Source organism: Lucilia sericata, unplaced genomic scaffold (genome assembly GCF_015586225.1).
Source record: "Lucilia sericata isolate MDLA Ls3-8-SP2 unplaced genomic scaffold, ASM1558622v1 Contig000738F_arrow, whole genome shotgun sequence".
NCBI classification, from domain to species: Eukaryota; Metazoa; Arthropoda; class Insecta; order Diptera; family Calliphoridae; genus Lucilia; species Lucilia sericata.
This window is the reverse complement of record NW_023994736.1, coordinates 133,639-155,040: the sequence shown is the minus strand read 5'-3', so window position 1 is coordinate 155,040 and position 21,402 is coordinate 133,639. Positions and strand designations below refer to the sequence as shown.

Below are 21,402 nucleotides of genomic sequence, written 5' to 3'. Positions count from 1 at the left end.
AAAGTCGAAAAAAGTCGAAAATAGTCGAAAATTTTAAAAAAGTGGAAAAGAGGTCAAAAACTCTAATAAATAAGTCGAAAATAGTCAAAAAGTCGTAAAGTCGGAAAAAGTCGAAAAGTTGAAAAAAGTCGGAAAAAGTCGAAAAAATTCGAAAAGTCGAAAAAAGTCGAAAAAAGTCGAAAAAAGTCGGAAAAAGTCGAAAAAAGTCGAAAAAAGTCGGAAAAAGTCGAAAAGTCGAAAAAAGTCGGAAAAAGTCGAAAAGTCGACCATTTATAAAATACTAAAAGTCGAAAAGTCTAAAAGTCGACTTTTAAATAAATGAAAAAGGTCGAAAAGTCGAAAAATCGACTTTTCATAAAATGGAAAAAGTCGAAAGGTCGAAAAGTCGACTTTTAACTAAATGCAAAAAGTCGAAAAGTCGACTTTTCGTTTCAACTATAGAACCTTAGATATTATTGTTTCGAATAATCGATTAGCTACATAAATTACATCACTATTTTCTAATTTGTTTACATTCCAATAGAAAGACAACTTGTCGTGACATGCAGAAGCACAGCTGATCAGTATAATTTTTTCACTTGTGCGGTTGTTGTTAAACAAAAGAAAATTTATTCATTCTACGGCATTTTGATTTGTTTATAAACAATTTAAACAGTTTTGTTTGTTATTTTTATAAAATTATTAAAAATTTCCTTGAAAATGGCGGAATTTCTAGCGGAAAATAATGCCTGTGGCCAAAATCTATTGCGTATTGTTTCTATGGGTAATTCCATTATAGCAGAAATATTACGTTTAAAAGATTATATACCCGATATATTTCGGTAAGTTTTTTGTTTTATTAAGATTTTGTTATATTATCAGTAATTTTTTTTTGTTTTTCTACAAGTTTGGAAACTAAAGCCGACCGGCAGAAATATGGTGAAGTTATAATGGACTTTAGTTATCTTAAAAATTGCCGAAGCTCAAGATTTAAAAATTGAACAAAATCCCGAACTACAAGATTTAGACGATGAATTGCGTGAAAATTATTTGGAATTATTGACACGTTTCTATTTGGCCTTTGAGAGTTCTCATCAATATGCTTCGGATTTGCAGCAGTTTATCGATGAATTGAATCGTGGTTATTATATACAGCAGACTTTAGAGACGGTATTGCAGGATGAGGAGGGCAAGCAGTTGATGGTAAGAAGACAAATAAATTTCAGACTTTAGTCTGCTCTCTATTACAGACTATAAAATGCTCTATAGTCCTGATTATACTCGGCTCTACTGTCCAGACTATAGTCTGGTCTATAGTACAGACTATAATCCGGACTATAGTTTGCTCTATAATCTAGTTTAATACTGGCGATATTATAGTCCAGACTATCTGCTCTAGTCAATATAGTTTGATCTATAGTCTCGACTATAGTCTGCTCTGTAATCGAAACTATGGTCTGCTCTATACTTCAGTTTTATGAAACTGAACCTTTCTCTCTTACAGTGTGAATCCTTGTACATATTTGGCGTCATTCTACTCATTGTTGACTTTCACATACCCGGCATTATTCGTGAACGTCTTCTCATGTCTTACTACCGTTATAGTGGTTCGAAATCTCACAGCGATAGTAATATAGATGATGTTTGCATGCTTTTACGTTCCACCGGTTTTGTAGCTCATAAAAATACAACTACTACCATCAACAGCAGCAAATCTTCTAAAGATGCTGTAGCAAATTATCCAGAATCGTATTTTTCACGTTTTAAATTTGAACAAAATTTCGTAGATATGGTTATAGGACGCCTCAGATGTGATGATATTTACAATCAATTAAGTATTTATCCCCATCCCGATCATCGTTCTACAGCCTTGTCCACACAGGCCGCTATGCTGTATGTTTGTTTGTATTTTTCTCCTAAGATACTGCATTCACAAATCGCTCAAATGCGTGAAATTGTAGATAAGTTTTTTCTCCGATAATTGGATTATATCCATATATATGGGTATAACTGTTAATTTGGTTGATGCCTGGGATCAATTTAAGGCCGCCAAAGCAGCCTTAATGCCGGTAATAGAAACTGATGCCATAAAAGGGTTCTGTTTGTTGCACAAAGAAAAAATGGAAAAGATTTTGAAGCAATCAAAGGAAATCCTAAGAGATGGTGTTTTAACAGATTATTTTGTTTTACAAAATATAACCAAGATCATCAATCTTATACGTCAATGTAATGTTTCGTTGCGTTGGTATTTTACACATGCTTCTCCCATAATTTATGAAATTTCACGAGGTTCTGTTACACAAAAAGTCGAGCAAATAGTAAAACTAGTGCGCACGGAATTACATTATGAAGAAAGTGATTTATTTGAGTTGCTATTAAATTGTTCTCAACTGGAATTGGTGGTCAAAGAAATTTTACGCACTCTAATGCAAGAAAAATCACAAAGGTGGAATGATTTTAAAAAAGAGGCATTAGATCGTGTCAATGAATTGAGTGAAGCTTTTTCGGGTTCTCGACCTCTTTCGAAAATCGAAAGTAATCCTCAATTAAAATTATGGTTTGCGGAAATTGCCCAGGAAATAGAAAAGTTGAATTGTGATAATGTTAACTTATCGGGACGTACTTTAATACAACTTATACAGGCTTTGGAGGAGGTGCAAGAGTTTCATAATCTTCAAGCAAATATGCAAGTTAAACAATATTTAATGGAGACCAGGGAGTATTTAACCAGAATGATACAGGTGAGTTAAAAGAGATTAATGATTTGTGTGAAGTTTAAATTATAGTCTACTAGTCAGCCTATAGTTACTTTTAGAACCTAGTCCAGGCTATAGACTGTACTATCGACCGGACTATAGGCTGCATATGAACTAGATTATAGACTAGACTATAGTCTGGAGTGTGGTCTAAAGTCTGGTTTATAGTCTAGTCTATAGTCTGAACACTAGTCTAGTCTGGTCTACAGTTTAGTCTATAGTCTAGACTAAAGTCTGGTCTATAGTCTTCACTATAATCTATAGTTTTTCTATAGTCTGGACTAAAGTCCTGTCTATAATGCAGTCTATAGACTGGACTAAAGTCTGATCTATAGTCTGGTCTATAGTTTGGTCTACAGTTTGGTTTATAATCTAGTCTATAGGCCAGTCTTAAATTTAGTTAAGTATATCAATATTTGTATTTATCCAATTTCCTTTATAGATAATCAATGTCAAAGAAAACATTCTTATAAACATACAACTGATTAGTGATCTCAGTTATGCCTGGCATTTAATCGATCGCAATTTCACCTCCATAATGCAAGATTCTATTAAAAAACAACCCAAGTCTGTAATACGTCTACGAGCTGCATTTCTTAAACTGGCTAGTGCTTTAGAAATACCCCTCATGCGTATAAATCAAGCTAAGTCTGAAGATCTTATCTCTGTATCCAACTATTACAGTTCTGAATTGGCCAATTATATGCGTAAAGTTTTACAAATAATACCCGAGACTATGTTTAATCTAATGGCCCGAATTATACAATTACAAACCGATGTTTTGAAAGAAATACCCACCCGTTTGGAAAAAGATAAACTTAAAGAATATGCTCAATTTGAAGATCGTTATACAGTGGCTAAACTAACGTACTCAATTTCGGTTTTCACCGAGGGTATACTTATGATGGAAAAAACTTTGGTGGGTGTTATTGAACTAGATCCCAAGCAATTGCTGGAGGATGGCATACGCAAGGAATTAGTCAAGCACTTAGCCAATGCTCTCAATGTGGGCTTAATATTCACCCCAAATGCTAAACAGAAAAATGCCACCGTAGAATTGGAAAACTAAATTAGCTCAACTGGCTAAAACCATGGATGGTTATCGTAGGTCTTTCGAATACATACAAGACTATCTCAATGTTCATGGTTTGAAAATTTTGCAACAAGAATTGACACGCGTTATTAACTATAATGTAGAAAAAGAATGCAATGCCTTTCTACGCAATAAAATCCAAGATTGGCAATCTCAATATCAATCCACCACCATACCCATACCAACATTCCCTCCCTTGCAAGGAGATTTATCAAAGTCCAATAATTTCATAGGACGCCTGGCCTATGAAATACTACAATGTACCGATCCTCAAAATACCATCTATTTAGATCTAAAAGCTGCCTGGTATGATAAAAAGTCACCACATAAAGAGGTATTAGATTCACGTTTCTTCTATAAAGTACGTGAGGCCATAGGTCCCGCAGGTTTAGTAGGTTTAGATCGTCTTTATACCTATATGTTTGCAGCAGATTTAAAAAAGAATTTAGATAAATTGCAACGCAATATTGAAAATGATAAAATGTGGTCTACGGCTTTGGCTAATCTAACAACAGATCTGGAATCTAAACAATTTGTTACCTTAACTGCTGGAAATCCTTTAAAATTTTATGCTACCTATCATCAGCGTTGGCTTAAGGTATGGCCCACTATGATAGAGTGGATTTTGCAGTTGGGCCATAAACAGATTTTACGACAACAATTGGCTTTCGAATTGAATCGTAGTAGTAAGGTGAATGCAAAAAATTTGGAATCCGCTTTAGAGACATTTAACAGGTGATGTTTTTCAAGGTAAAAAGGGAACAGGTCTTAACAAGGAAAACGTTTTTGTTGAAGGTAAATTTTGTAATGCTGTTTTACAAATATATATTTAGACTAGACAATAGACTTGACTATAGACTAGACTATAGACTAGACTATAGACTAGACTATAGAGACTATAGACTAGACTAGACTAGACTATAGACTAGACTATAGACTAGACTATAGACTAGACTATAGACTAGACTATAGACTAGACTATAGACTAGACTATAGACTAGACTATAGACTAGACTATAGACTAGACTATAGACTAGACTATAGACTAGACTATAGACTAGACTAGACTATAAGACTATAGACTAGACTATAGACTAGACTATATAGACTAGACTATAGACTAGACTATAGACTAGACTATAGACTATAGACTATAGACTAGACTATAGACTAGACTATAGACTAGACTATAGACTAGACTATAGACTAGACTATAGACTAGACTATAGATAGACTATAGACTAGACTATAGATAGACTATAGACTAGACTATGACTAGACTATAGACTAGACTATAGACTAGACTATAGACTAGACTATGACTAGACTATAGACTAGACTATAGACTAGACTATAGACTAGACTATAGACTAGACTATAGACTAGACTATAGACTAGATTATAGACTATACTATAGACTAGACTATAGACTAGACTATAGACTAGATTATAAACTAGACTATAGACTAGACTATAGACTAGACTATAGACTAGACTATAGACTAGACTATAGACTATAGACTAGACTATAGACTAGACTATAGACTAGACTATAGACTAGACTATAGACTAGACTATAGACTAGACTATAGACTAGACTATAGACTAGACTATAGACTAGATTATAAACTAGACTATAGACTAGACTATAGACTAGATTATAAACTGGACTATAGACTAGACTATAGACTATACGATAGACTAGATTATAAACTAGGACTATAGACTATACTATAGACTAGATTATAGACTAGACTATTGACTAGACTATAGAACTATTGACTAGACTATAGACTAGACTATTGATTAGACTATAGACTAGATTGTAGACTAGACTATAGACTAGGACTATAGACTAGACTATAGACTAGGACTATAGACTAGACTATAGACTAGACTATTAGACTAGACTATAGACTAGACTATAGACTAGACTATAGACTAGACTATAGACTAGACTATAGACTAGACTATAGACTAGACTATAGACTAGACTATAGACTAGACTATAGACTAGACTATAGACTAGACTATAGACTAGACTATAGACTAGACTATAGACTAGACAATAAACTAGACTATAGACTAGACAGTAAAATAGTCTATTGACAGTAGAATAGTCTATAGACTAGACTATATAGTTCACCACGAAATTAAGATTTTGACCGTAAAAATTGAATTTCAACACAAAACCAGATTTTCACCCTAAAATCAATTTTACATTACAATTCCATATTTTTACTAGAGAATCTGGAATTCTACTCTAAATTGATTTTTTATAAATGTTTACTAATGAAAAAGATAAACTTACAGCAAAAGGTTTTTGGAAAAATATCTTCAAATCTAACATTTTTAAAAAATTACGCTTTATTTTCAGATCTCTTTTAAACGAACTGGAAAATCAAGAAACTCAACAAAAATTTAAAGATAATAAACTCTTGGTCGATATCAAAGACTACCTAATGTACACTGGCTCCTATGAGCCTCTGGAACAAATATTTGTATTAAGTAAAAACTCCCACAATGTGGCTTTATTCTTTTTCCTATTAATTATTGCTCACATAACAAGACTGCAATTTTCGCTACAAACACAAAGTCTTGTAGCTAAATCAACAAAAGATCAAATAGATTGTACTCCTCTTTTAGTGGGTCTTATCACCATTTTACAACAGTATCACAAGGATATTAAACTTATGTTTATAACATATCTATGTCAATATGTTAAGGTGTTGGTGGAGACAAATTTAAGGTAAGTGGAAAAGGTTTTTCTTATTTTTTAATATTTTTTTAAATAAATCACAACTTTAGTAACAAACATGAATTGTGTAACGAGGCCATAACAACTCTACATTTCTTGGATATATTTGTGCGTAAAAGTAAACTACCACGCCAAGTATTAAGCGAACGTTTACCGCTTATAATATTAAATCAATATGAATATTTAGGTTTAAGTTCAAAAAGTTGAATTATTTTTTTCTTTTTATTTTAAATAATATATATTTATTAAATATATTCCATAATTTTACCAAACAAATGCATTACAAAAAAAGGAGAAAATAAATTCTAGGATAACAAAGAAACCAAAGAGGGGGCCAAAAAACTCTCTATATAAATTTTACCTCTTTAACAAAATGAGGTAGAATTTTGTTTTATTAGTTTCTTAAATTGCCTTTGTAAACAACAACGAAGAGGTAATCAATATTTGTGCTTAAGTTAACAATTTATGTAATAACGGTGGGAGCATTACGGCCAGTGAATTTAGGCAGTTGAGAAATTTCCAAGGCTATGTCAATCAAAGGTTTTAACATAACACTAGCCTGGCCCAAAACATTGTCTTTTTCATAGGAATCAATGTATAAACTGAAAATAAAAATAAAGTTTTATTTATATTTGAAAAATCGTAAAAAAAAACGTTTAAATAAAACCTACCGTACGGTGGCACCCGAACTGCCAGTACCACTGAGACGCATGACAATACGACTGCCATCTTCAAATACTATACGCAAACCTTGTTTAGTAGCCACCGACTTGTCCACAGGATCGGTATAGGCAAAGTTATCGGCAACTTTAACCTTATAGCTTTTACCTCCACTAGAGAATTCCTTACCAGCAAAAGTGGGATCTGTGATGGTCTTTTCCATGGTGGCCATCATTTGATTGCAGGGTTCCAAATCACATTCTTCATAATCATAACGTGTAAAGTAGTTACGACCATAAATGGACCAATGATTTTTCAAAATATCCCCAATACCCTTGCCGGTATGTTGCATAATAGACAACCAGGCCAAAACAGCCCAAATACCATCCTTTTCACGTATATGATTGGAACCAGTACCGAAACTTTCTTCACCACACAAACACAAACGACCAGCATCCATTAAATTGCCAAAATATTTCCAACCAGTAGGGAACCTCAAAGACTTCTTTACCCAATTTTTTGCCTACCAAATCAACGGCGGAAGCAGTAGGCATACTTCTGGCAAAACCTTGTATGCCATTCTTTTGGAAATAGGGTATACATTCCAAGTAATGGGCTATGACAGCCAAAGAATCACTGGGTGTAACAAAGAAAGCCTTGTGGCCAATAATCATGTTGCGGTCCTGCATAAAACAAAAGTAAATATAAGAAATATTGTTTAATTATTAAAACACCATAAAACAACTTACACCATCACCATCAAAAGCAGCACCAATATCATAATCACCATTGGCTACTGCATCCACCAAATCCTTGGCGTATGTCAAATTAGGATCAGGATGTAAACCACCAAAGTCGGGCAAGGGTGTAGTGTGCACCACACAATTCTCGGCAGCACCCAAACAATTAAGGAAAATTTCACGTACATAGGATCCGGTAACACCATTCAAAGAATCAATGCGCATTTTTAAAGGTTTACCCGTTGTCTTGCCACTAACATAATCACGCAATTTAGCGAAATCAAAGATTTCCTTCATGTGACTGACATAATTGGCCACCGAATCAATTACTTCCACCACAAATGGTTGATTATTGACGGTGAATGTGTTGGAACCTATTTTGCTGATATCCACCTGTAGACCCTTGACAATTTTATAGGCCTTAATACCCATAGATAGTTCATAGATTTTGTTGGTGAAAGCATCAGGAGCTGGGCCACCATTTTCACAATTGAATTTAATGCCGAAATCGTTATCGGGACCGCCGGGATTGTGGGAAGCGGTTAAAACAATGCCACCTAGAGGAGAGTTAAGTAAACAAATTAGTGGAATAGTTTAGGGCATTTTTATAGAGGTGCTGCCGAGTCTCTTGGAAACTAATTTCCTATGAAGAAATTGCGTCTGATTGAGATAAAAAATATAAAGAAAATATCTGTCAAATAGACCAATTTCCTAGAAAAAATGGTCTCTTTACGAAAAATTTTCTATAAAGAAAAAAGGTCTCATTGAGACAAATTTTCTATAAAGAAAATTTATCTTTTTATCTCTCAAAGATAAAAATTTTCTTACTCCATTAGAAAAACTTGTCCTTAAAAGAGAAAAATAAAGAAAATGTGACTCTAACCCCCATTTTAAACGATAACCGGAGGTTGAGATAATGGCCCTAAGAGACAAAAGTTGAGTTGAGTGTTTTATTAGTGATATGTTTTGATCGAATATTGTATGTGTACAATCACAATTGTTTATCATATATCCCACTGAACAGTATGAATGATCAGTGTGTGATCTTTCATTAACTGTTTGACAACTTAATATTTTAAATTTGTTCATTATTGACTTTTGCAAACCTCGGACAATGTCAACTCGAACCTGACCTTCATTTGTATATTGCAAATTTGTATATGAAAGTTTTTGTTTTTAATAAACAAAATCGTGCACCTGATAACTAAATCTTAGCAATAAATTGATAAACTAACTGACTGTAATAACATGTAATTGTAAGCTGATGGGAAAGTTAAACAAACTGATAAGATTAAAATGAATTAATAGATAGAAAACTTAAGCTCGTTAAAATTCTATAAACAAACTTAAAAACAATCACAAAAATATAAACTTACCCAAAGCCTTGTTATGGCGAATCAAACTGGAAACAGCGGGGGTGGAGAGGATGCCATTTTGACCCACCAAAAGTTTGGAGACCTTAAAAATAATTTATTTTATGAATTAAAGGAAACCTTTACAATATTTTCTATCTAAAAAATACTTACACCATTGGCAGCACACATGCGTATGATAATTTCAGCAGCCTCTTTACAATAGAAGCGGCCATCACCACCCACTACCAGAGTAGAGCCTTTGAGGGCTTCACCATTGGCATCCAAAATACATTGCACAAAATTTTCGGTATAGTTGGGTTGAGTAAAAACTTTGACCTGTTTTCCAAAATAATTAAGAAAATGTTAGAATATAATTCCTCTACATTAATTTCCATTTAAAACTAGCAACTTACCTTTTTGCGTAATCCACTGGTACCAGGCTTTTGACCCTCATACACTGTGGTAGCTACACTTTCCCCGGTTAATGACATTCTCTAAAGTTATTTTCAAAATTTTATTACTTTTAATACAAATTCCAATTGATAATAATATTATTTTCACCTAATCCTCTAAAAAAATAATCTTTTCACCTACCAGAAAAATTCTATAAAATATTTTTTCTTTTCTGCTCTCTTGATAACCGTTTTCAATCTACGTGTTGTATTGTTCTTGCGACCGCCGACTAGCTGCTGCTGCTACTTTTGCTACTGTTAAAATAAAAATTTGTTTTCAACAATATTTTCTACACCCTCCCAATGCGACCCCAGCTGTTTATTGTCATCTTCAATGTCGCTTAAAGGTCATTTATTCCATATACAAATGTACTATAGATACACTTTATCTTTTGTTGTTTTCCTCAATACCGGCATCTTTCTGGAATCTTTTCATGAGGGTTGCATCTGTAAACATGTCTGTTTATCATGCTAGTTTTTATTGTAACTTTGCATATTTATTAGTTTTTCTTTAATTTATGGCCGGTTATTTTGTTTAAAAAACCAACAACAATTTAAAGTGTTTTCAAAACGAATGCATAAATGTAAACAAACAAATGTCAAAGCTAACAGCTGTTGTAAAATGGAGAGGTGTAGCCAGATTGTTACTGGGTATTTGTATTAAGGGTTGTATTATTTGGTATTTAAATAAATAGGGTTTGCATGAGGAGTTTTGAGAAATATATTTGTAATAAAAAATTGAAACTTTAATTTCCCGATGCAAAGAAGGGCCGGACCAAGACGTATCGATAATAAGGCGAAGAGAGATTGGTTGATAGATATATAGATAGATAGATAGATAGATAGATAGATAGATAGATAGATAGATAGATAGATAGATAGATAGATAGATAGATAGATAGATAGATAGATAGATAGATAGATAGATAGATAGATAGATAGATAGATAGATAGATAGATAGATAGATAGATAGATAGATAGATAGATAGATAGATAGATAGATAGATAGATAGATAGATAGATAGATAGATAGATAGATAGATAGATAGATAGATAGATAGATAGATAGATAGATAGATAGATAGTAGATAGATAGATAGATAGATAGATAGATAGATAGATAGATAGATAGATAGATAGATAGATAGATAGATAGATAGATAGATAGATAGATAGATAGATAGATAGATAGATAGATAGATAGATAGATAGATAGATAGATAGATAGATAGATAGATAGATAGATAGATAGATAGATAGATAGATAGATAGATAGAGATAGATAGATAGTAAGATAGATAGATAGATAGAAGATGATAGATGAGATAGATAGATAGATAGATAGATAGATAGATAGATAGATAGATAGATAGATAGATAGATAGATAGATAGATAGATAGATAGATAGATAGATAGATAGATAGATAGATAGATAGATAGATAGATAGATAGATAGATAGATAGATAGATAGATAGATAGATAGATAGATAGATAGATAGATAGATAGATAGATAGATAGATAGATAGATAGATAGATAGATAGATAGATAGATAGATAGATAGATAGATAGATAGATAGATAGATAGATAGATAGATAGATAGATAGATAGATAGATAGATAGATAGATAGATAGATAGATAGATAGATAGATAGATAGATAGATAGATAGATAGATAGATAGATAGATAGATAGATAGATAGATAGATAGATAGATAGATAGATAGATAGATAGATAGATAGATAGATAGATAGATAGATAGATAGATAGATAGATAGATAGATAGATAGATAGATAGATAGATAGATAGATAGATAGATAGATAGATAGATAGATAGATAGATAGATAGATAGATAGATAGATAGATAGATAGATAGATAGATAGATAGATAGATAGATAGATAGATAGATAGATAGATAGATAGATAGATAGATAGATAGATAGATAGATAGATAGATAGATAGATAGATAGATAGATAGATAGATAGATAGATAGATAGATAGATAGATAGATAGATAGATAGATAGATAGATAGATAGATAGATAGATAGATAGATAGATAGATAGATAGATAGATAGATAGATAGATAGATAGATAGATAGATAGATAGATAGATAGATAGATAGATAGATAGATAGATAGATAGATAGATAGATAGATAGATAGATAGATAGATAGATAGATAGATAGATAGATAGATAGATAGATAGATAGATAGATAGATAGATAGATAGATAGATAGATAGATAGATAGATAGATAGATAGATAGATAGATAGATAGATAGATAGATAGATAGATAGATAGATAGATAGATAGATAGATAGATAGATAGATAGATAGATAGATAGATAGATAGATAGATAGATAGATAGATAGATAGATAGATAGATAGGTAGATAGATAGATAGATAGATAGATAGATAGATAGATAGATAGATAGATAGATAGATAGATAGATAGATAGATAGATAGATAGATAGATAGATAGGTAGGTAGGTAGATAGATAGATAGATAGATAGATAGATAGATAGATAGATAGATAGATGTTTAAACCTAGTTTAATATATGTTTTGTGTTTTTCAGTAAACAGTAACGTTACTTATTCTCTTAGTTTAACTGAGTGTTATTGGCCAATTAAACTTAAAGTTATAAGTGAGAAGACACAATTAACAAAAACAATAAAACAATGATGTCGGAAGAACAAAAACTTAATATTTTAAGTAAATTGCAATTTTCTGATATGTTTTGTTTTATTTATTATTGTTTTAAATGTTTATTTAACACTTTTCCAAAATTTTTCATTTTACAAAAGTATTATTTGCAAAAAACAGCTGTTCATTGTTTATGTTTTTGAGTAAAAGTTGGCAATACTAACAAAGTTAACTGAACTTAAATCCATAACTGAAAAACACAATCATCGGTTAACGTCCGCTTAAATTTGTTCCGAGTTTAATCTAACAGCAAGTTAAGCCTAGTTTAACTGAGTAGTAAGAAACCCGCCCTTAGTCTACTAATGGTATACCAACCTTTATTTCGGCATTATTGGCATTTGTTTTCTTTTTTGCTTATGGTTTATGTTGCAAATTTTTGAAAAACTTTTATTAATCATTAATAACCTTACAAAGAAATTAATGAACTAATTCACATTTTTCCAATAAAATTATATTTTATTTTTATTACACAATTTAGTAATATCAAATTTTAGGGTACTAATTAATAGTAAGACAAGCTAACAACTAAATAACATAAATTTTTTTATATAAAACGTAAATTGTTATTTGTTTAAAAATAAAAGCTGCAATTAGTCACATCTTAAAATTTCAACATTTAAACTTTATTTAATTGTTTAAAACCCTCCTGTTGATGTTTCAAATATTCCTTGCGACAATCCATATCATCAGCAGGGCGGTTATATGGTAACCAAACAGGTTCACCCACAAAATAACGTTTGGCTTTAATATAATTCTGAAAGATAAGAAATAAATTCATAATTTATAGCTAATATTTATAAGAAAAATATCGAAATCATACTAACATTAGTATCCAAAGTAAAACGATGATAAATGCCAGCTGGTATAATAATTAAATCACCTTTAGTTACCGCAATGCGAATCCAATTTTCTTCATTGCTGTAATTATTTTATAAAAGTAAAATTTTTTAAACTTTTTATGTATTTAGTAATAGAATACTTACTCTCTTACATCGAAATAACCGGAACCATCTAAAACCAAACGTATTTCTTCATCGGTATGTAAATGTTCAGTAAAGAATGATTTCAATTTATTGGCATAATCGACTAAACATTTTTCCGAACAGGTAATTTCATCTTCATAACTATAGTTTCGTTTTTTACGCAAGTTTTGTAAAACATTATCATTTTGATAGTTATCGGCATTGATCTGAAATGATTTTTTACGTTATTAATTTCTCTCAGAGGCTTAGAAAACCAAACTTTGGCTCTACGAAATTTCTATATGAAAGTCTATTATAAATAAAGTCTAGTTTATGGACTAGTAGATAGCATATTCTCTATAGTGTATAGTCGATAGTATAGACTAGCCGATTATCTAGTCCGTTAAGTTTATTCAAAAGTCTTGTCTATAGTCTTGTATATATTCTAGTTTATAATATACTCTATATAGACTATAATATAGTCTAAACTATAGCTCAGTCCATAATCTATAGACTATAATATAGTCTAAACTATAGCTCAGTCCATAATCTAGTCTATAGTCTAGTTTTTAGTCTTGTCTATAGTCTTGTTTATAGTCTTGCCTATAGTCTAGTCTTTAATCTTCTCTGTAGTCTAGTCTATAGTCTGGTCTATAGTCTTGTCTATAATCTTGTCTATTGTCTTGTCTATAGTCTTGTCTATAGTCTAGTCTTTAGTCTTGTCTATAGTCTAGTCTATAGTCTGGTCTATAGTCTTTCCTATAGTCTATCTAGTTGTCCATCTTGTCTATCTCTTCTAGTCTATAGTTTTGTCTATCGTATAGTCTAGTCTATAGATTGTATAGTCTTGTCTATCTATATTCTAGTCTATAGTTTAGTCTATAGTCTGGTCTATAGTCTTGCCTATAGTCTATCTAGTTGTCCATCTTGTCTATCTCTTCTAGTCTATAGTCTTGTCTATCGTATAGTCTAGTCTATAGATCGTGTCTATCTATATTCTAGTCTATAGTTTAGTCTATAGTCTAGTCTTGTCTATAGTTTAGTCTATAGTCTAGTCTACAGTCTAGTCTATAGTCTAGTCTATAGTTTATAGTGTATTCCATAGTGTACCCTATACTGTAGTCTTGACCACTTAGTCGATTTCTAGTCTAGTTTTTAGTCTTGTCTATAGTCTTGTTTATAGTCTTGCCTATAGTCTAGTCTTTAATCTTCTCTGTAGTCTAGTCTATAGTCTGGTCTATAGTCTTGTCTATAGTCTTGTCTATTGTCTTGTCTATAGTCTAGTCTTTAGTCTTGTCTATAGTCTAGTCTATAGTCTGGTCTATATTCTTGCCTATAGTCTGGTCTATAGTCTTGCCTATAGTCTATCTAGTTGTCCATCTTATCTATCTCTTCTAGTCTATAGTCTTGTCTATCGTATAGTCTAGTCTATAGATTGTATAGTCTTGTCTATCTATATTCTAGTCTATAGTTTAGTCTTGTCTATAGTCTGGTCTATAGTCTTGCCTATAGTCTATCTAGTTGTCCATCTTGTCTATCTCTTCTAGTCTATAGTCTTGTCTATCGTATAGTCTAGTCTATAGATTGTGTATAGTCTTGTCTATCTATATTCTAGTCTATAGTTTAGTCTATAGTCTAGTCTTGTCTATAGTCTAGTCTACAGTCTAGTCTATAGTCTAGTCTATAGTCTATAGTGTATTCCATAGTGTACCCTATACTGTAGTCTTGACCACTTAGTCGTTTTCAAAAAAGGTTTAGTTATTCCCAAATGGGGAACTATCATAAAATTCAACTATGGCAAACCCTAACAAAAGATACTCTATAAAAACAACAACTTGACAACAGATAGGAAAGAATCCCCTTCACCACTCTTCATCCACAAAACAAAAACAATTGCATTTAATAAACGAACATACCAGAAAATGTTCCACACCGGTTTTAGAGAATAATTCTTCCAATGAAATAAATGTTGGAGGATTACGATGATGTTCCAAACGTTGATCGGTGGTTTCATTATCCATTAACCAGGCTTTAACCATTTTTATTCCCAAAAATACACTCAATTTACTCACAAAAGAAAGAGTTAAGTTTAATCAGACGTCCGACTGTTCACTAAATAATAAATAAATGATAACCTTGTTCAACTATCAAATAGAAAAAGTAGCCAGATTGTTGACATAAGTTAGACAGATCATGCTATAAACTAGTGGCAACACTGATGAAAAAAAGCATTGCCAGTTCAAAATTTTTTGTTATTCTTATCAGGAAACGGAAATCTGTATGAAAATAAAACTTCTACCAATTTGTTTTTTTAATTTTTTATTATTTTTAATAATTAATTCTTTTTATAAACTTAAGACTTAAAATTAAAAATATTTTGTGTTCATTAATTTGTTTTTTTTTGTTGTTGTTGTTGTTTATCAATGTTTTTGTTTAGGATTTTACTTAAAGTTGTTGTTGTAGTTCTATGTGTTTGTTGCTGTTAATACAAATACAAATCTCTTCTCATGCTTTGTTTATAACTCAAAGTTGTTGTTTTTGTGTTTTTTAATATTTTTTTTTATTTTTTGGTTTTTAAATTTTATTAATTAAATATATATTGTTCTCAATAAATAAAATAAAAAGTGTTTGTAACTTAAAAACAAAAATATTGGTGGTTAAAAATAATGTTCTCAATTTCCGACACAGAGATCTTGTTTGTGTGTTGCTTTGCCTAAGAGAGAGTTACATAGAGATGTTACAAAATGAAACACAAAATATTTAAATTAGGAAAAGAAAACTTAAAGAACGTTAAATTCAAAAAAGAAAAATGCCAAGAAACGCACACTCTTTAATTCAAAAACGTTTTACAGATGAATTTTTAAAGGGAAAAGCAAGAGAACATTATTATAAAGTGTGTTGATGTTGTTGTAATTAATTCCACCGAACGTTGGTTATCTAGCGGCTACAAAGATGTTTGGCCTAGCCGTAGGCTCTATGTTTTTTGGGGTTTAAGGGGTTGCAGAGTTGTAACACCTTACATGCTCTTTTCGATCTTGATGAGTTCAGCAATACCATCGTACATTTCCTTGACGGCTTGGAATTCGGTGAGACCCATGCGGCGCTTGTTGGAGATATCGTAGATACCACCTTCGGCTTCAGTGTGTTCACCACGGGTACCGCGGACTTGCAAGTTGTATTTGGCGGCAACTTCTTCCAATTTAGCCTTGTTGGCGGCCAATTTGGGGACCTTGATGTGCACGGAGGCACGGATGGTGGTACCCAAGTTGGTGGGGCAGAAGGTCAAGAAGCCCAAACGGTCATCGTGGCTGAAGGGGATGCGCTTTTCAATTTCGTTGACAGCGGTCACCAAACGACGGTATACTTCACCCAAATCACCACCCATTTGCATGGAGATGATACGCAAATGATCTTCCTCATTGCACCAGACCAAGAAGGTCTTGTTGTCGTTGTGGTAGATACCACGGCCAGAGGGCCAGTAGCGGCAGGCGTTGGCGGCTTGCAAGAAACGATCACCTTCCTTGAACAAGAAGTGATCATCGATCAATTGTTGTTGAACGGCCTTTTCCATGCCAGTCAAGGGGTAGAATTTACCCTTCAATTCACCTTCCAAACCGGACAAGGTGGAGGAGACCTTAGCTTCCATCTCCTTGTATTGGGCTTCGGTCAAGCAGGGGTTGAAGGGGTAGCCTTGCAAAGAGCGACCGCAACGGACACGGGTAGAGATGACGAATTCATTGTTGGGGTCCAAGTTGGAGAAGACAGAGACATCACCGAAGTCACGGGCAGGGTGCTTGTCGGTCTTCTTGAAACCACCATGGTAGTCTTCAATGATGGGATCGAAAAGATCAGCGAATACTGTGTAGGCTTCAGCATCGGGAGCATAGATACCGACACCGGAATCGTGGTTCTCCAAACCGGATTGGATGCAATCCAACAAAGTAGAACCGAAGCTGGGGGTCTTCTTGTTCTTTAGATTATCGAAGACTTCCTTGGTCAAGTACTTCTTCAACAAGGACTTGGAGTCGGAGGCAGCCAATTTGGCGAAACCTTCTTCCAATTTAGCAAGAACAGCAGCATCAACCATGGTGTCTTGTTTACTAAAATGATAAGAGATAACGAGAAAATAGAGAAATTAGTTAAACTGTTAAATTTATTGTGAAGTTTTATTAAAACTTTTTGCTATTTAAAAGCTTCTTACAGTGTTGCAGTTTCACACCATTTTTGACAGAATCTTTTAAGTTTAAGATTTGTTTGGGGTGTTTTTACTCTAACTTGTGTTAAATGACAAATTCTTATTAAGAAACGCATTTTTCAGTTTTTTGCTAAAATTTTTTTTATAAAATGGTTAAATTTTTTTTAATTTCAAATTTTTTTAGGGTTTTAAACAAAGAATAATGTTTTAAAGTTTTAAGAAAAAAAGGCGTTGCCAGTTAGAAAATTTCCCACTTTTTAAACAAATTTAAGGGTTTTTGCTGAAATTTTCTTTAAAATCTAATTAAATGGCATTTTAATATTTGAAAATGATGAAAAAGTTAATAATTTTTAGAGCTTTCTTAGTTTGAAGCAAAATGCTTCATAAAAAGGCGTTGCCAGTTTAAAAAAATTTCCCGCCTTTTGTAGAATATTGTAGATTTTGCTTAATTTAGCTAAATTTTGTTTAAAATCTGATAAAGATGTTAATTTAATGATTATTTTTTTATAAAACAAGTTCAGGGTTGTTTTTCCTCGTTTTTTTGCAATGAACTCTTTTGTGTTGCTTATTCAGCGCTGAAAACTTCGTCATCGTTTAGTTTTGCAGCAAAATAAATATTTTCCTAGGAAAAGGGTGTTTTTTTTTTGGGTATGAGTTTACATACAAGGGAAAAACTCTCCCTTAGAAAAAGGAAGAGCTGCCGGACACGTGACATGCGCTTTTTAAAGGAGTGCCGCTGTCATTGTCTTTTGTGTGTAATGAATACTTCGTCTTTTTTTTTTTGTTGTATACATACATATAACCAGAGTTTAAATAGTATATAGTACAAAATTATGTATAAGTTAGGTGAGTAGATATAAAAACATGCTAATGCCGGTATGGGTAAGAATTGTGTGACCACTTTGTTTTGGGTTTTTCCTGTTTTTTTTTTTTTATGGGCAGGGGTGGAGATTTTTCCTCATCAACGGCGACTGTTGCTTTTATGTCTGTTGTTGTGAGGAATGACTTTTTATGCATTTTTAGCACGCGATTTATTAAACTGGTGGTTGCTCTTGGCTTTAGCTATATGTATGACAAATCATGCATGCCTGCATAATTGTATGCTTTTCTTTTTTTGTACTTGCTTTAGTTTGTCCAGAGTCTATTCTACCCTACTCTTCCAGACTATAAAGTCTAAAATTAATATGACGTCAACTTTTTTTTCTGAAAAACAACTCCTTTCTTTGCTTTAATTTAAAAAGTAAAGGACTAGGAACTGTTTTAAAACATTAGAGTATTTCCAAAAGTTTTTAAGGGGATTAATAGGGGGAAGATTTTAACATTTTAGGGTGTATACTTTACTTGACAATAAGAGTTAAATGAAGACCATAATTAAGATAAGTAAAAGTTGAGTCACTAAGTTAATACATTCTACTCTTACTAAAGTCATAAGAATAAAGTTTAATTGGAAGTTTATAATTATAATTAACAAATAAGCTTTTCACTGTCTGTCTGTCCATCATACGTTACTTTTTATTCTTTTTTTTTTTGAAAACAACATCTTCAAACCAAAACCATCATAAAAATGTTGATTATGATGACAATGAGGATGATGATGATAAGTGTATGACTATGAAGACGACGTTGATGATAGTTAAACAAGATTACGAGTCTATATTATGACTGTATGACATGCTCCTTGTAAAAATATATTGTATTTTAAGTAGATATATAAATTTGCCAAGTACTTAAACAAATTAAGTGGGGTCTTGTTAATAATAATAATGATGAATAAAAACTAAGTAAATGTGTTCTGTTTTAAAAGAAATTGACAATAAAATTTTATAGAAAAATTTAAATTTTTCATGGTAGAAGAGATACTTGTGATTATTATTAAGTTCTATATCCGTTCTATCCTAAGACTACTTTTGAAATGGTAATAGGAAAATTTGATTTTAATACAAATATTAAAGCAAGTGCTTTTGAAAATGATGAATTTTTAATTAAAAGTTTTTGAAATTGCAATATTTTGAAGACTTTTCAATTTAAATTGTTACAATTTAGTAATTTTTAAATCAGTTATGAGTTTTTTTTCAAATTGTTTAACATTTTGTTTAAATTTTGAGAACTTTTCAGATAATTTCTTTAATTTTTATAAATTTATACCAAATTCTACAAATTTTATTAAAATTCTTAAAGATTTTAAAGAAATTTCTTTGTAATTTTAGGAGTAATTTGTTTAAAACTTTTAATTTTATAAAATTTTTCTAGCAGTTTGCCACATTTTTGAAATCTCGAATGATTTCCAACAAAACTTCTTTGTGTAAGTTTGAAAATTGTTTTAAATTTTGGAATTTTTTAAGAAATATTTATGCAAAATTTTGAATTTAACAAAATTTTCCGCAATTTGAACAAATTTTATCAGATTCAGAATGATTTTTGAGAAAATTTGTTTGTATAGGATTTTCAAATCTTTTGAAATGTGGAATTTTTAAGAAATCTTTAAAATTTAAACAAATTTCATGCTATCTTTAACAGATTTAAAATTATTTTCAAGAAAATTCTTTAACATTTTTCAGAATTTCTTTAAAATTATGAGAATTTCTTTAAAATTATGAGAATTTCTTTAAAATTTTGAGAATTTCTTTAAAATTATGAGAATTTCTTTAAAATTTTGAGAATTTCCTTAAAATTTTGAGAATTTCTTTAAAATTTTGAGAATTTCCTTAAAATTTTGAGAATTTCTTTAAAATTTTGAGCTTCTTTAAAGAATTTTTTTCCAAATTTGAAAAATTTTCAAAAATTTTAATCTTTTCATAGATTAATAGAAGTATTAAGATGTTTGTTCTATGATCATGAATAAAATCGTTTGAAATTTTGGATTTTAAAAGAAAAATTTAACACATTTTGTTTTTTTTTTTTTAATTTTTGAGAATTTTGAATTTTTTTCAAAGAATTTGTTCAAATTTTAAAATATTCCAAAAATTTTATATTTTTGGAGATTAATAGGATTTTCAAAAAGTTTTTTCTATGATCGACTTTGGGATTTGAAACTTTTGTTTTCAAAGGAGAAATTTTAGATCATTATTGATCATTAAAGTTTTTACTCTCTCCCTGTGAATTGATATTTTGTTTACGCTTTTGAAAATCTTTCAAATTGTTCTATATTGATCTATAATATGATTTACAAGTTATTAGTTTTATGATTATGTAAAAATGTATGGAAATTTTCGATTTTAATAGAAAATTTTTAAGATCAGTTTTACTCATTGAGATCTATTTGATTCTATTTTTGGATTTTGAAAGGTCTCTGTTATAAATTAAGTTTGAATGATTAAAGTTTTTTATCTTAACTTTAAAGCTTTTGGAGAAGTAGAGACTTTGATGTGAAGATCATTGATCGATAGTTATTGAACGTCAAAGTCAAAGAAAACTTCAATCCCCCTTTTAAAAGGGACAAGTTGTATGAGACCTTCGATTACATTGCTTTGTTTTGCGGGGCTTTGGTCAAGCCTTCTTCGGTTCGAGTCAATGTAAACAAAGATGGAGACAAAAACCTGTTGATTGTCACATTTGTAGGGGGAAGAGGGGGCCCACCTTTGAGTTGAAATAACGGTCAAAGTCAAAATTTTTAGGTTATAATGGTTCATTATTGGTTTTCAGTAGTTTTAAGACAAAATTTTTGAAAATATGGCCAATTTTCGTAACAAAATAAAGTTTTAAAAACAATTTCTATAACAGATTCAAATTT

General features: G+C 31.2%; 4 protein-coding genes across 8 annotated transcripts in view; 1 reads left to right on the top strand and 3 right to left on the bottom strand.

Annotated features, from left to right (window-relative positions):
* Positions 1-559: 559 nt before the first annotated feature.
* Positions 560-7,080, top strand: LOC119607729 (WASH complex subunit homolog 5). The gene is given in 9 exon segments (XM_037961812.1): positions 560-821; positions 887-944; positions 946-1,182; positions 1,484-1,945; positions 1,947-2,720; positions 3,178-3,768; positions 3,770-4,563; positions 6,206-6,577; positions 6,637-7,080. Coding segments are annotated over 9 exon segments (3,567 nt in total). The 5' UTR covers positions 560-699; the 3' UTR covers positions 6,794-7,080.
* Positions 6,806-10,154, bottom strand: LOC119607730 (phosphoglucomutase). Its single transcript, XM_037961813.1, is given in 8 exon segments — positions 6,806-7,188; positions 7,258-7,736; positions 7,738-7,929; positions 7,996-8,543; positions 9,363-9,444; positions 9,513-9,677; positions 9,755-9,835; positions 9,936-10,154. Coding segments are annotated over 7 exon segments (1,683 nt in total). The 5' UTR covers positions 9,833-9,835; positions 9,936-10,154; the 3' UTR covers positions 6,806-7,049.
* Positions 10,155-12,950: 2,796 nt separating this feature from the next.
* Positions 12,951-15,642, bottom strand: LOC119607734 (1,2-dihydroxy-3-keto-5-methylthiopentene dioxygenase). Its single transcript, XM_037961822.1, has 4 exons — positions 15,394-15,642; positions 13,499-13,704; positions 13,340-13,433; positions 12,951-13,269 (listed from the first exon to the last, which is right to left on the bottom strand). The coding sequence occupies exons 1-4, from the start codon at positions 15,514-15,516 to the stop codon at positions 13,132-13,134; spliced, it is 561 nt and encodes a 186-aa protein (XP_037817750.1). The 5' UTR covers positions 15,517-15,642; the 3' UTR covers positions 12,951-13,131.
* Positions 15,643-15,939: 297 nt separating this feature from the next.
* LOC119607732 (arginine kinase) overlaps positions 15,940-21,402 on the bottom strand; it is a 66,946-nt gene continuing 61,483 nt past the window's right edge. For 4 of the 5 annotated variants that reach the window (XM_037961816.1, XM_037961815.1, XM_037961819.1 and 1 more), the window contains one exon: positions 15,980-17,577. In XM_037961816.1, the coding sequence (XP_037817744.1) occupies positions 16,494-17,577 (1,084 nt within the window). In that variant the 3' untranslated portion in view covers positions 15,980-16,493. Of the gene's footprint in view, positions 17,578-21,402 lie in introns of all 5 variants that reach the window. The other variant, XM_037961814.1, reaches the window with a different exon arrangement.

What these genes read in the sequence shown, in the direction of transcription:
- LOC119607734 (XM_037961822.1), bottom strand. Translation starts at nt 15,516, where the DNA reads ATGGTTAAAGCCTGGTTAATGGATAATGAAACCACCGATCAACGTTTG. An exon ending in CCGGTGTGGAACATTTTCTG is followed by an intron (nt 13,705 to 15,393) that starts GTATGTTCGTTT and finishes AAATCATTTCAG; the next exon opens with ATCAATGCCGATAACTATCA. An exon ending in GTTTTACTTTGGATACTAAT is followed by an intron (nt 13,270 to 13,339) that starts GTTAGTATGATT and finishes CTTATCTTTCAG; the next exon opens with AATTATATTAAAGCCAAACG.